Source organism: Trachymyrmex septentrionalis, unplaced genomic scaffold, assembly GCF_001594115.1.
Source record: "Trachymyrmex septentrionalis isolate Tsep2-gDNA-1 unplaced genomic scaffold, Tsep1.0 scaffold119, whole genome shotgun sequence".
In the NCBI taxonomy this organism is placed as follows: domain Eukaryota; kingdom Metazoa; phylum Arthropoda; class Insecta; order Hymenoptera; family Formicidae; genus Trachymyrmex; species Trachymyrmex septentrionalis.
The window spans coordinates 670,732-685,331 of NW_017304320.1; the positions used below are offsets into that span (position 1 = coordinate 670,732).

The following is a 14,600-nucleotide window of genomic DNA, read 5'->3' on the forward strand; positions in this document are numbered from 1 at the left end:
TTATTACAATCTTATGAACAATTGCATTTATAATTCTCGATGTACAATTACAATCGCAAACATTTTTTCCCGAACGTTTCTCACAGCATAGATCTTTCAAGGGACATCCTGAGAACGTCCACATGTTCTCTGAACGTTTCCAGACCGTCTCCCCGGTTTAAAGTGTAATAAATGTATCACTTGAATTCGCGATACGTGCGCAGAGAGAAAAGTTTCGCTAAAGTATCGAAAAATTTAACTAGATCTAAAATTAATTTTGTTACATGAAAATAATTATGCAAAATAATTACGCTCAAGCGCTAGTTGCCAAAATGTCAAAACTTTTTCCAACATCGCTCGTGTTTATTTCACCGTTCTACATAATTATTTAAATGGTTCAATGAAGTTCTCTTCTGTATTTAGCAAAAATTTTGGGATATTTCAACAAAACTATTCCGTGCAGGTTGGTGCGTGCTTTATATGGGATGAAGGGCATCGTCGTAAGATTAGAGAACAAAAGTGACTTCGAGGGCATTTTTGATTTTCGATTAAAAAAATAAAAAAAAAATAAAAAAAATAGAAATGCCACTTGCACCGATCATCGATTATTCGATGTGATTAGTGGTGTGCGAAATTTGGCGAAGACAAAAGACGTTGTACCTGAAGATGTTGATTCAAGCTGTTGGGGTCCCGGTCCTCGAGCTCTCCGGAGTCTCCGGCGCTCTCGCCCGCCGCGGAGGACTCCGGCTTCTCCATCCCTGGAATACGAATACTCGGGCATTTCGGCATGCCGCAGCGGAAGCTGTTGCGGAATCTCGCCAGCATGGTTACCCGCGGGGAGCCGCTCGTCGTGCGCTTCTTTATTATCCCAATCCGGGAGACTTCGCGACTTTCACGCGCCGCCGATTCGTGGCGGCAGACGAGGACGAGGAGCGGCTTTTCCTGCCACGCGCCGCGTCACCATCGCGAAAATGACGACTATCGCGAGGGATACGTAACCACCCTGGGTACACGTATCCATAAGCCATCGATTATTCCCGTTAAATAATAAATTCGCGCGCTACACTGGCTGCGACGAACTAGCGGAATTGCCCGCCCCCGATCGAGAGAGAAAAGGAGGAGGACAAAGGATTGCGATCAAGGATGCGCGATCGCGACGCGCCTTCGACGATCTCGCGGCCAAATGTAGGGGTGGACCTGGGGAGGAGCGTATTTACGTATAACGTACCCTTCTGTTACCGCTGGTACTTATCGATTCGAAACGCAATGGGACTACAACTTTCTACTCTCCCCTCGCGTCTTAACTTAAACTGTTGCACTCGGATTCTATAGCGAGACTACGGCGAGGTCGCGATTTTTTTCATATATATATATATATATATATGCGCACGTGGCGTCGCGACGTCGTCCTCCGCGGAGACAATCGCTGTGTCGGTGCCATTCCGACGTGATTTTTTTCAATCAATTGTCGACATCATGTTTTTCTTCTCACAAATAAATTCTTCTTAGGGCATAGAAATTTTAAAAATGTACATTTGTTGCTAATATGAACTTTTTAAAAATAAAGTGCAAAAATAAAGTTAAGTAGTTGCAGAAACCGAAATAAACAAACGAGTAAAAAATTAATAAAACTGAATTAATAAAACGTACGCTGAGAAAAAAAAATAGTCTAAATTAAAATAAATATTTATTTAAATACTGCCAACTAAACATTTTGCTTACAATAAATAAATATTTACTTAATAAAAGAAGTGATTGCTAAATCAAATTAATGTTTTTTGTAGAAACATTAATTTAATAAATGAATATATTTATCAATATATTTACTAAATAAATATATTTATGTATTTAATAAATATTTAGTTGGTACTATTCAATTAAATATTTATCGAAATTCGAGATATTTTTTCTCAGTGTATGTGTATACTTAATGCAGTTATTTACTATTATTTTATTACTTTTAATTAGTTTTATTTATTATTACAAAAGTAACGCTTTATGAATTGTAAAAAATAAATTAACAAAGGTTAATATTTTTATCTTTTTATCTAAAAAATATAGAATGTAAGGACGTATTATAAATATTTTTTAACAAAATGAAAAAATTAGGAAAAAATTACAAATTTGGTTCTATACTGTATTTGAAAACAATACAAAAAGTTAGTCGCAATTTAAGACTTAAATAAAAAATTATTGCAATAAGAAGAGAGTAGACACGGTTCTAAAAAATAATTGATATAAAATGATAAAATTTTCATTTAAACTGTAGAATTGTATCGATAAATATAAACGATTTTAAATGTAAATTAATCTTATTGAATAAAATACTGAGTATAACTGAATATAAATATTGATCTTATTTTATAATAAGGTATGTAATATTCACTTTTAGTATAAACTTTCAGTTCCAGTCACTTTTCACTGAAACGATACACCTGATACATACTTAATCTTTTATGAAACAAAATCATGACAAGAAAGAGAGCAAACTATTTTATGTTTCCCAAGTATAAATTTCCAACTCAAGTTACTTTTTTGCAGACTATACACCCTTTTACAAAATCATGACGGGAAGGGGAGAGCAAATTGCTTTATGTCTTCTCCACTTTCCTCGAGGAAAGAAAGGTATCGCGTATATTTTATCACAACGACAGATAGAAAAAAAATGATTATCCGGAGGACTTGCAAAAATTCACGCGGATTACAGAGTATAAGAGCGAAGGCCTGGACAGAAAATGTGATGTAGACGAGAAATTATGCGACACCGCGACTTTGCCCTACTTCCTTTAGAAAAGTCGCAGATCGTATCTATCGCCCGTTTCCCTTTCCCATCCCCCGGTCATAAACAACGGTCCGTGCTTTACGTTTCGCGCGATTATCGACTCGCGAAAAGTCTCGTCTACCGAGTAACCAGAGTTTCCGGACTGTTTCCGATTCTTCCTAGTCGCCGGGACCTTTGCCATCCAAGTTTGAGTTAACGCAAAACTTGGTCGAGGAGAAACCCACGCAATTCTCAACTAATTCATAATAAATGCCACTATTACACGTGACGCGCCGCAATGTGTCCAACAAAGGCACAAAGTGGAGCTTGGCCGATCGAATTACTTGCTTCGCGTCATCAATTATTTCCGCGATTCTATTCCGACTCGCTTACTCCCCATTTTTAATCGTGGCAGTCTCGATATTACAACGGAAAAAAAGGAACATTACGAATCGAGGCATTCGGGTCTTTTACTTTGTCTTCTCGTCCTGCTTCCGAAGGCCCTGCCACCGTTTCCGTTTCTCCACCGCGAGGGGTGATCAACCCCCCTTCTAGAGACTGAGATACGACGGCACGTAATTTGGGAGATCTAAGAGCACGAGTAAGATTGGACCCTTCCGAGGAGGAGGCCGGAAGGGCGCGCTCGAGGTGACGGTATGTACTCACTCGGTTCACCGTTCGCCACCCTGGAGCCCCTTATTTTGCCGGTTGATCGCGAAATGCTGGAAGGAATCCTTTATTGCCTGATTGCGGTTGACACGGCGCGTCGCCTCACTTTTACAATAGTGCAGTATTCGTGGTACACCTGGGCGCTACGCGGGTATAAGCAGGCAGGGGAATATTCCGGGGAATTGTAAGGAAGAGAGAAGTGGACAGCGGTCAGCGCGGCTGCGCACTGTCAAGGATTTCAACCCCTTGCGGTCCGACGGCCGGTCGGTGTTTGTTGATGTAATCGTCCGGGGGGGTACAACCACCCCGGCGATGAAAGTGAATGGCCCGCGCGCCGCGGCCCGACGTAATTTCGACGATGCTGTAAAAATAGTCTTGAAACAACATATCCAAATAATACTGGAAAACAATGTAACAACATAGAGACAAAAATTGAAGCACAATATTGCGGCAGTTATTATTTAAAAAAATATGAAATATTAGTCAAAAGAACTTCGAGGAAAATTAATTAACTGTCGGTTCGAAAAAGGAGAATTTTAAATGTTAAATATTTTCACTTTTTATAAATTTATATATAGAAGAAATAGAAAGGGAGTTGATTTAGTTTCGTTCATTATAAATTCAAATCGAAGATTGCGTGGCGAAAATGTTTTCTTCGATTTATCATATCGATACAATTCGATATTAATAGAGCGCGATAATTAACATGACGCAATTGCTATTTCTGTTATCGTTGATTATAAATAATGTGCGCTAATTTATCAAAGTGTAACATTTATAATTTCGATCTGCAGTCAATAGATGGAGTTAGTAGTACGTAAGTTGAAACTAACTCGCAGCTTTACCAACAGATCTAAAATGGTCGTTTAATAACATCTATTTTATAAGAATTTATAAATTTAGAAAAATTTAAACAAATTTTTTTTAATTTATAAAAAAGAATTTATAAAAATTTATAAAAATTTCCCCCACTTTGCTGTTAACAGAAACGTTATATTTTTTATTCATTTTTTTCTATTACGTCACATTTTAAGCGTAATATTCTGTAAATGATCAAATATAAAAAAGATAGAAAATGACAAATATTATGTACATTTTATCAAAATTTAGAGATTTCTTTTACAATCAATTATCGTAATATGTATGTACTAAGTTTCAAAAGTTTCCAGACCAAGAACAAAAGGGTTAGAATAAAACAATCAATTTTCAATTAAATTACACTTTATTTGGATAATTTTTTTTCAGAATAACAAATAAATTTTTCTCTATTATTAAAAATGTTCTAAACTTTTGTCCTTAAAATGTTTTATAATACTTAAAAATAAGAAATATTTGTTTTAAATCAAAATCCGATGAGCGTAAGAAAATTTACCAGTTATGAAGAAAGTGGTTGCTGCAGTTAAATCATTTTAAGAACAAAAATTAAATGCAAATATTATAAAAGAAAACAATTATTTTTATTTTTCAGTATTAATCAACTTTTATTTCAATCAATTTTTCAGAATACATTAATTTCTCTACCACTACAAATTAAAATATTCTGAAATTTTGTTCTTAAGATGATTTACTTAAATAAAAAATGTTTTTAAAATCAAAGTCTAACATACACGGAAAAAATTTATCGATGATGAAGCAACAATTTCTATAAAGTGTTCAGCCATTTTAAAAACAAAAATTTTAAGTATTTATTAGTAGAAAAATTAATTCACCTAAAATATTTATTGAAATAAAGGCTGATTATAATGAAAGATAAAAATAGTTGCATCTTTCTCGTATCTTTGGACTGAAAACTTTTAAACCTTACAGCACAAGTACTTTTTGTGTTGTTATCGCGGTAAAAAAGATTAGTGAGACTCGCCACGATTTTTGACGCGAGACACGCGACTCATCACCGTCGAATCCGACGGGGGATCGTCGAGAATCGACGTGGACAATGCAGGATGGCGGCTCGTGGTCTGTGGATGATGGACGGGAAAACGTATGAATGGAGGCTGACGTCTTTGGGATATCGCGATGGACATTCCGGCGCTTAAATCGAGTCTGGAACCCGGAGTTGCGTAAGCACGACAGTCACGACAAGCGTTCCCCGTCACGAACCATAACGGGTGCGCACTTTTGTCGCTTGTATAGGTGAAAAAGTGCCATACAATCACCTCGTCCTCTCGTGATTCCCGTCGGGAATTGCAAGAACGAGAATTCACGGCTGGCACAGCCGCACCTCGGCTCTCCCGGCGTCTGTAATTCACCTTACAATCTCGTTCGGCGATCTGTTCGAGATGTTAGTCTCCAAATCTTGTTGACGTTTCACTGTCTTTTTATCCAATTTTTCGAATTTATTCAAACGCTTCGTATAATCATAAGGTGATAAAATAAAATAATCATTTTTATTTTTCAACAGAATAAACTTTTATTGTAATATGAAATCTCTCTAATAATAAATTAATTTACTGCAGCTGAAACATATTATTATTATTATTTCATTGCGTTTAATATTAATTATGTTAAAGATCTGGACTTAAAACTTACCATATTATTTTTTTTACTATTTTATTGTTTTATTTAGTCTAAGCTTATAATTTATTATATTATTATTATTATTATTTTATTGTGTTATATGAATTATATTAAAAATCCAGGCTTATAAACAGCATTGATGCCTCATCTCATGAAATGCCATTCTCTATCACATTTTCTCCAGTTTCAACAAAGATAATACAATTTCAAGATATTAAATGCGCTCATTTCAATCCTGAGATTTCAATACTAACGCAGTTAATGTAAACTGTATGCTGAATGCACGTTTATATCAGTGAAAGTGAGGCGTAAGTACAAATCAATGTTTTTAAAAAAAAAAAAAAAGATTTCCATATTTAACAGATGGACAAAGACATTCGAGGATTAAAAACGATTGTTTGACTCGGAAAGGTCAAATCATAGTGCTGCTCAATTATTCAGCTTCTTTTCTTCTCTCACATGCATATGTAAATAGAGAACTAAAAATAGAAGATATGATAAAAGACTGAAAAAACGATTTACAGATAGAGACTCGAGTTTCTTACCACCCTTCCTGGAAGACCACGAAATTCCCATTTTCTTACGTCATCCCTACAGCCGCTGAGTCACGCCATTCTATCGTACCCCATGAGGCATCGTAAACATTCTCGCCACCCTCGTGTTCGCGACTGCAGGGTAAAATCGCATTTTCAGCATAGCGGTCGAAGGGTATTTTGGAATTATTCCCTGAACAGAGTGTTCGAGAGGTACGGTTTTTGGAACGTCAAGTATACAAAATGTTATCGGAGAGATTTCATCCAATCGAAAGCAGAGAGTAAATTCCCAGAAAATGAGAGCAATCTCCGACATTTCGTTATTAGAATTAAAATTAATTGATCTCTTTTCTCGAAAGAAAAATAGATTCTGAAAATTAAGATTGATCAGCTTCTCAATTCAGATTAATTCTCTCTCGAATAAATTTTGAAAAGTTCACGGAAAGAACGTAATTTTGCTGAAATATCTAAAAATTTAAGGAAAGTAAATATATCTGAGAATAATTTTAAACAATCAAAATAATTATGTAGAACACTTGAGCTGATTGCTAAAATATCAAAACTTCTTGCAGAATTATGTCATGTTTAATTTCTACTATTCTATAATTATTTTAACAGTCCAACAAAATTAATTTCAATCCAATTAAATTTGTAGATGCTTTAAAATCGTTCTGTTTTTAGGAAAATTAAGATAAGCGACCTTTTTCCTCTTTCCGACACGCAAAAGCGAAACTATCTCCGAATGTTTTGAATGAATTACGCGATTGATTTCAAGCTTTGTACATTTATTCTGTGTATCTTCAGCAACGTGTGTAAAATAAAAATTACTAAAAAACATAAATGTCTCAAACATTAAATGCGTTTTTCTCAAGTAGTAGTTTTCAAATCTGTTTTCAAAGCAGATTTTTAAAACATGATGATATCTCAAAAACTATCGAACCAGTTGACTTTTTCTTGTCTTTTAATGTAAAAAAATTACGATTATTTTTTTTTATGAAATATAATAATATAATAATAATTTTAAACGCGCGATGCCATTTTGTCAATTTTCGATTTTCCCATAAAAGCCAAAGTCCATTATTTATCTACACCATTAATAAATAGAATTCAAACTTATTTCCGTTGATTCAAAAGAGCAAGTTCTTTTTGCACCGTCGTCATTTTATATCATTTGAACGAATTATCATTTTTCTCACAGTTTTTTTATTTCACACATTGTTGAAGATACATAAAACCAACGTACAAAACTCGCAATCTCCCTTCGTCGTACAGTTAAAAAAAAAAGTCGTACAAATAGCCTTGTTTTCGTACGTCTTAGAAACCATTAGCCAATTTCTTCGCGTCTCTTGAAAAACCAGCGCTCGTCGCGATCAATTCTCCATGTTCGATTATCCGACACCATGTTAGACGTGGCGCCATAACAAAATGTAAATCTAGCCGTTTCGTGGCGCGGCGCGCCGGACTCGCCAACCGTGTCAATATGTAATTCCTCCGGTTATGAAACGAAAATTTACGAGCACAAGGCCGCCCTGTGCTATTATCATAAGCGAAGAAATTAACGTAATCGCAGTCACGACGGCCCTTTCAATTCCCTCAATAACAACGGCGACGGTGGCGGCGGCGGCGGCCGATATATAAAACATGTAATTCAAGATTTCCCATGGATCGGTTCGTGCTTGCGATCGGATCTGAATTGCGTCAATACGCGCGCGTTGCATAATAAACCATAATATGGCATAACTCCGCGTATTGCGCACACATTATACCCGTCGTTTGCGATCACGATATTATTATTTCTATTTCGCGGCTCTATCGCGATATTATCGATGTAACGTGTGGCTCTTAGCCAACGAGCAACGATTTATCAAACTAGAATCGTTATACGGGTCTTTCGTTGAATGTAAACATCCACATTGAATATGATACTCTCCTTTCCGGGCGCGAACAATAAAACTCTAGTCCAATGTCCATTTCTACCCAATGTCGATTAATTCTAATTTCTGTTTGACTTACTTTTATCTTTATCCAGTTCTAACAAGAAAATGGCAGGATTGGGAAGTAAGTAACGCTGTTATTTTTTTCTGTTTGTAATATCGTTACGTTTTTACAGTGTACTGTTAAAGGAGTAACGATAATCCATTTCCTCGAGTTAAACAAATAATGGTTTAACTTCCATGTCATAACGTAAATCAATCCATTTCTGTGTTAGTTTTAAAGTAAAAACGTCCACATTAATATATGCATTTAATAAATGATAAACTAAATTTGAATAAAAGGTACATTTCTTGGATTTAAATTGTTTGTTGTTTTAGTTAAGTTAATGACATATTGATTGTGAGTAGCAACACTGACGTTTCTATAAAAATTACCTATACATTGAGAAAAAAAATGCTGTTGATTCAATTAAAGTCTGTATAACATAAGTAATTAATTCATGCATATTTTTATTGACATAAAGGGCTTATTATTAAAATAATAATTTATGCCTTTATGTCAATAAAAATATAGATAAACTAATCACTTGTGTTAGTGACAGCCCGTAATATAGACGTTAATTGAATCAACAGCATTTTTTTCTCAATGTAAAAATTACAAATAATTCTATGATGTTCATAGAAATACCGTTAATCTTGAAAAATAGTAATTAATTACTTATTTTAAGTATTGAAAGTACCGTTGCTCACTTTTAGCACTCCAAATAAATAATTAATTGTTCTTAATTGATGGACCTGTATTATATTTCTGCGACACTTTGACATTATAAATTCAACAGTATGAGGAATTTCGCCGTTACTTTTATAGTTACCTCAATTCCTTATCATTAGTAATAATAATAATTATATTTATAATTCTACAAAAAAATAATTGACACCGAAAATGACTACAAGGTATATAATTAAATTATGCTTGCTCCAATTTTTTCCTCGCAATCAGTCCATTCTGCGATCGGTTTACGAATAACACGGCACGTAAAATTATAAATAGAACGAAATCCCGAATTCCGACACGGATCGCATAGATCGAAAGCTCGAAATGCAAACTTAAAAGCTTCGCAGGAAAACGTCATTAATTTCTGTCATGCGCGCGCGACACACGATACATATCCTCTGTAAATATACCATGTCGAAAGGTGAGGACGCCAAATATATGTAAGAAACACAAGAACCGAATGTTCGAATCACTGTGCGATCGAGTGTTACCGTGCTGGTGTGCTGTCTTCGCTGACGTCTGTCTAAATCATTCCGCTTCGCTCGATTCAGTTGCGACAACATTTATTTGCTTGTCACAGAGTTTCACTATTCGTGAAACGATCAAAGACTTGATATATATTACGAATAAATTGTGCTACACATTGGATCGATAAATCAGAAAGTTTCTTCTACTCTTCGCGAGGTACGAGTGTATTTTGTTTCCGCGTAACAACATTAATTTTCTTTGTCTTTACTTCGTACTGAATTCATTTTAGATCGATATTTAATTATTGCTCAGGATTTAAGTAATTTATTTATTAAAATGTTTTCAATTAATTTCAATAAAACATTCTTCCTTAATACTTAAAGAACTCACATTATTATTAAATGATTAACAGTTATTTCGATCGTTTGTCACTTCAAGTAATAAAAATGACTTTTAACGAAAGTTATGTCTTGTTTATTTTAAAGTAAATTCCTTTCATCGACTGATTCAGTGGCATCTTTTCTTTAAAAGGTTTTCAGATTATAAACACATGTTTTCTTTTTTTTTTTTTTTTTTACTAAAACGCATATATATTATCAGTCAAAAATACATATTTTGACTATTTGTCTGTGTAGATAAAAGTTTATTTGTAATTTGACGATTTCAACTTTTTTCGATGGTTATTCTGAAAAATTATATGTATATATTATTCTGTAATAAAGCAAGAACATTATAAAATATTTTGAAATCAAAGAGGCCGAAACCATTTTGTACTTCGACTTATGTCGTTGCTTCAAATCTGTACAGAAAGGACTTTGCTAAAGTATTTAAAAATTTAACTGGATACAGATTTGAAAATAATTTTGTTGAATTATCAAAATAATTATGTAAGACCGATTGCTAAAATGTTAAACGTTTTGCTCTCTAAATCTGAATCAGTGGATAGTCACTAATTACCCAGTGGCACACTTTGCACTGATAATCAGTGAAGTTCAACTAAAAAAGGAAGAATATTTGAGTATTATATAATTAAAACACTGGTATCTGCACGTTCAATTTCAATCTTCCAATATTCATTGAATTTAAGTACTAAAACAAGATTAGTTAGATGTCACAATAAAGATTAGCTAGGTTAAGGATCACATTCAATTCACTGATTAGTGGCATACTTGGCACTGATATCAATATATGATTACTGATTCAGATTTAGAGGATGCAGCGTTGTTTATTATGCTTAAGATTTCCTACGTAATTATTTTGACAAAGTCCAACTAAGTTATATCTTCAAATCACTGTATCTTATAGCTAAATTTGTAAATACTTCGGCAAACTCGTTTTTTCTGCGTGCCCAAACGTAATCAACATGTAAGTTTCCTTTTTTTACCGCAGAATTCTAAGGTTCACCCTTTTCACAACCGTAGAATAGAGGATTGGGAAACGTCTGAAAATTATCCGGCACAGTTTGTTGCAACTCGCCGGGAATGTTCTTACATTCTACATTGAAAAATGGAAGCGACAACCGACTCGTCTCTTTTCCTCACGAGTTCCAACTGCACGGACCACGATTATGAGTATTCGGAAATCAGTACACAATCCGAGAAGAAAAAACGTGTGAAAAGGCCTCCCGCGCCGAAGCCTTCTCTCTCTCTCTCCTTTATGTCTTTGACAGACATAGAAAAATCACTTAAAACCAACAAAGCTTCGTCAAAGGAAACCCAAAAGGCGAAATCTGAAGGTACGTTTTAAATTCGCACTGTAAAGCTTAGCAATCTCAATTTTCAATCGTAATACTTACACATACGGAAAAATCAGTTGTAAAGTATCTAAAAATTTAGCTGGTTACAGATCTGAAAATAACTTTGTCGGACCATTGAAATGATTACGTGGGACACTCAAGATAGTTATTGGAAGATTGAAATTTTTTGCAACTTGCTTGAGCATTTTATACAATTTTTTTGATAATCCAGGTCATACATCCTAGATCTAAATGATAGACGGAAAGAATAGTTTTGCCGGAGTGTCTCTAAAAAAAATTTAGAGTTAGATACATATCTGAAAATAATTTTGCTGAACCACATCAAAATAATAATGTAAGCCAGTCAAAATGGTTTCCAGAACGTCAAAATTTTTTGCAACATTGCTCTGTGTTCATCATGCTTGAGTGTCCAAAGAAAATTAATTCCAGATCTGTATCTAATTAAATTTTTAAATAGAAAACTGTTTTCTCCATAAACCACCTGTAATTTTAATTCTATTATTCTGGACGGAAATTTTTTTTATTCTTCGCCTCGCTTTAGAGAATCAATCAAACGTGAATTTAGCCGATATGAAAGATCCAGATTAATCCGTCGAGAATTATTTCACATTTCATATTTCATTTAGAAAAATTTGTTTTCAACAGACGAATTCTTGAAGGACTACTGTCCGTATTCCTCCGATAATTGTGGTTGCAGTTCAGGTTGCACGGATTGCGATTACGGACTCTATACGTACACGACTAAAAACAAGAGCAAGTTGAAAAGTAAAGACAAGAGATTCTATATAAGGCCTTCGAATAGTTTCAGACCTTTGGTGTCCGAGAAAAGTCGAAAAACTCCAAAACCATTTAGTGCTATAAATATTTTAAGGAAGAAAAAGACAGAACTTCCCAAAAGTACGTACATTCGCACCATAAACTTAACAATAATTCACAAATTTTTTACCTTTTATGCTTTCTTATTATGATACCGTTCGCGATTATGTAACTTTAACTTAATTGACTTTCGACTGTTCGCTTTATCTCTAAAAATCAAATATGAGTAATTAAATTCAATTAGGAGATTTAATTTAATTTAATATATTAATTTAATAACAATTTAATTTAATTTAAATATTAAAACTAATTGATCTAATTACTTTGTTATACATGGAAAAAAATTATTAACAGCAGTAGATCTAATTGTAAGTAATTTTATTAATTCAATAACAGTGTAATATAAATATTTGCTTTATATATTAAAATATAAGAGATCATTGTATTCAATTAGAAAGATTATTTCTAATTAGACTAATACTAATAATACTATTAATACTATTATATATTATTTTTATACATATATGTAGTAGAAAAAGCCTTGAAAAGCAGCTACTCCGAATCTTCCGGCAGTTGTAATGGCCAGTCAAACTATATAAAACATAACTTCAAACTAAAAACAACGAAAGACCAAAAATCAAAAACCAAAAAGAAAACATCAGCGAGGAATTTGAGAAAACTGAAAACAACGAGAATTGTGAAAACTCTAAAATTGCGTAAGAACAAGAAAGTTTCAAAGAAAGCAGCTACAAAAGTTTCTGAAAGTATGTTACAAATCTCAGTTATCTATTTAAATTCACACTTTATTATTATAACATTAAACTTTGATCGTGGCTGTCACTCGGTAGAGATTTTCGACTATTTCTTTTACCTGCGAAAATCAAACAAATTTAAATACTCCAATTTGAAATAGCTTAAGACTAATTTATTTTTATTGATTTACTTGAACTATTTTTACATTATTTGGTTGTGATTATCATATGCACACTTTTCTATTATATAAATTTTATTTTAGTAGGAACCGTTATGAAAAATTGGTTTCCTGATTCATCTATTAATTATGAATGCAATTCGGATTATACAGACTGCGAAAAGCGCATAACTATAAAGAGAAAAAAATTGAAAAGCAAATCCAGAAGAGTGAAAACTTCAACAAAACCGAAAATGCCTTCAGTAATCGATGAAAGTAATGATGACAGTTAGAAATGAAAAGAATTCGAAGCAAACAGCAGAAGTACGTCCTGAAAGTACGTCAAAAAAACCGCTTTGAATTTATCAAATGTTTATGAATGTAGCGATATACATAGCTACATAGCTCATTTTTTGTAATGATACATCTTCTTTTCTTTTATTTTTGTACCTTGTATATAATTCTATTGCTTACACAATATATTGTAGGTTGAATTACTTATTTCACCATTAAAATATTCTAAATGTGAATTTAAGTACCACAATCTATCTCGAAATTTACTTACTGACTCTGTTGAATAGATAAAGCAGCTTCGCAACTGTTGTAAAATTCTGTAACATAATTGGTCTTCCCCTTACTTTCTCTCTCTAAATGTATAAGCTAATCATATCAAAGAATTTTACAAGAGTTGCAAAGTTGCTTTCTCTGCCGAACGCAGCCATTAATTATACAGCACAGTATTACTAACTATTATTGAATATTATTTTTAACATTATTAAGGTAGTAAGATTATTTAAATAATCATTAACTTACATAGATGTTGATTTCTTTTCTATAAATAAATTTGTTCTTGTGTTTTAAGAACGTGTATCGTCACGGTCCTATTATTCTGAAAAAGTGATTCTTACTTCACTGATGAAAATTGCTACTAACAAGAAAGCAAAATCCGCCAGTCATGTCGTACGAAAACTCAACTGCAGAATTTTACTGAAATTTTAAATAACACGCTAATCAGACATTAATACAACAAATTATTTACATCGCCATAAATAGTTAATACATTACGAATGCTCTGTAAAAAAAGTGTGATGAAATATGATATATTAATTATAAAACAACATCACGTAAGAAAAATATATATGTTAACGTTAATCAATATATTCTATGTACAATAATTGTCGTGACATTATTTATATGTATATATTAGATTATGTGTAATTTTATTTACATAAAATTATTATTTTTCTATTTTAACATTATATTATTTTAACATTACTTTTCTCACGTGTAATACACCGTAATATATATATATATGTACTGATCGTCGGGAAAATTATTATGTAAATACATATATGTATATATACATGCAGTTTTCATTCACAATTATTGTCAAAGAAATTAATAAGTTGTGTAAGCGATAGAAGAGAACCATTTTACCAAGATGATAGTTTTCTTAATTGAATCATTTATTTTAACATACTTTTC

At 33.1% G+C, this 14,600-nt stretch overlaps 2 protein-coding genes across 3 annotated transcripts in view; one reads left to right on the forward strand and one right to left on the reverse strand.

Moving 5' to 3' along the window:
* Positions 1-3,531, reverse strand: part of LOC108754464 (caveolin-3-like) — a 5,539-nt gene extending 2,008 nt beyond the window's left edge. Inside the window, exons 1-2 of one of the 2 annotated variants that reach the window (XM_018496747.1) lie at positions 3,407-3,531; positions 640-737 (exon numbers count right to left, since the gene is read on the reverse strand). In XM_018496747.1, the coding sequence (XP_018352249.1) occupies positions 640-735 (96 nt within the window). In that variant the 5' untranslated portion in view covers positions 736-737; positions 3,407-3,531. Of the gene's footprint in view, positions 1-639; positions 915-3,406 lie in introns of those variants that run through there. The other variant, XM_018496755.1, reaches the window with a different exon arrangement.
* A 6,126-nt stretch (positions 3,532-9,657) lies between these two features.
* Positions 9,658-14,072, forward strand: LOC108754457. Its single transcript, XM_018496732.1, has 6 exons — positions 9,658-9,849; positions 11,023-11,368; positions 12,035-12,286; positions 12,736-12,969; positions 13,224-13,452; positions 13,978-14,072. Exons 2-5 carry the CDS (start codon positions 11,140-11,142, stop codon positions 13,406-13,408), a joined length of 900 nt encoding a protein of 299 aa, XP_018352234.1. The 5' UTR covers positions 9,658-9,849; positions 11,023-11,139; the 3' UTR covers positions 13,409-13,452; positions 13,978-14,072.
* The last annotated feature ends 528 nt before the right edge of the window (positions 14,073-14,600 follow it).

Excerpts from the sequence above, each read along its gene's own strand:
- LOC108754457 (XM_018496732.1), top strand. The coding sequence starts at position 11,140 with ATGGAAGCGACAACCGACTCGTCTCTTTTCCTCACGAGTTCCAACTGC. Across the intron at positions 11,369-12,034 it reads CCAAAAGGCGAAATCTGAAG|ACGAATTCTTGAAGGACTAC; the intron begins GTACGTTTTAAA and ends TGTTTTCAACAG. Across the intron at positions 12,287-12,735 it reads AAAGACAGAACTTCCCAAAA|TAGAAAAAGCCTTGAAAAGC; the intron begins GTACGTACATTC and ends ACATATATGTAG.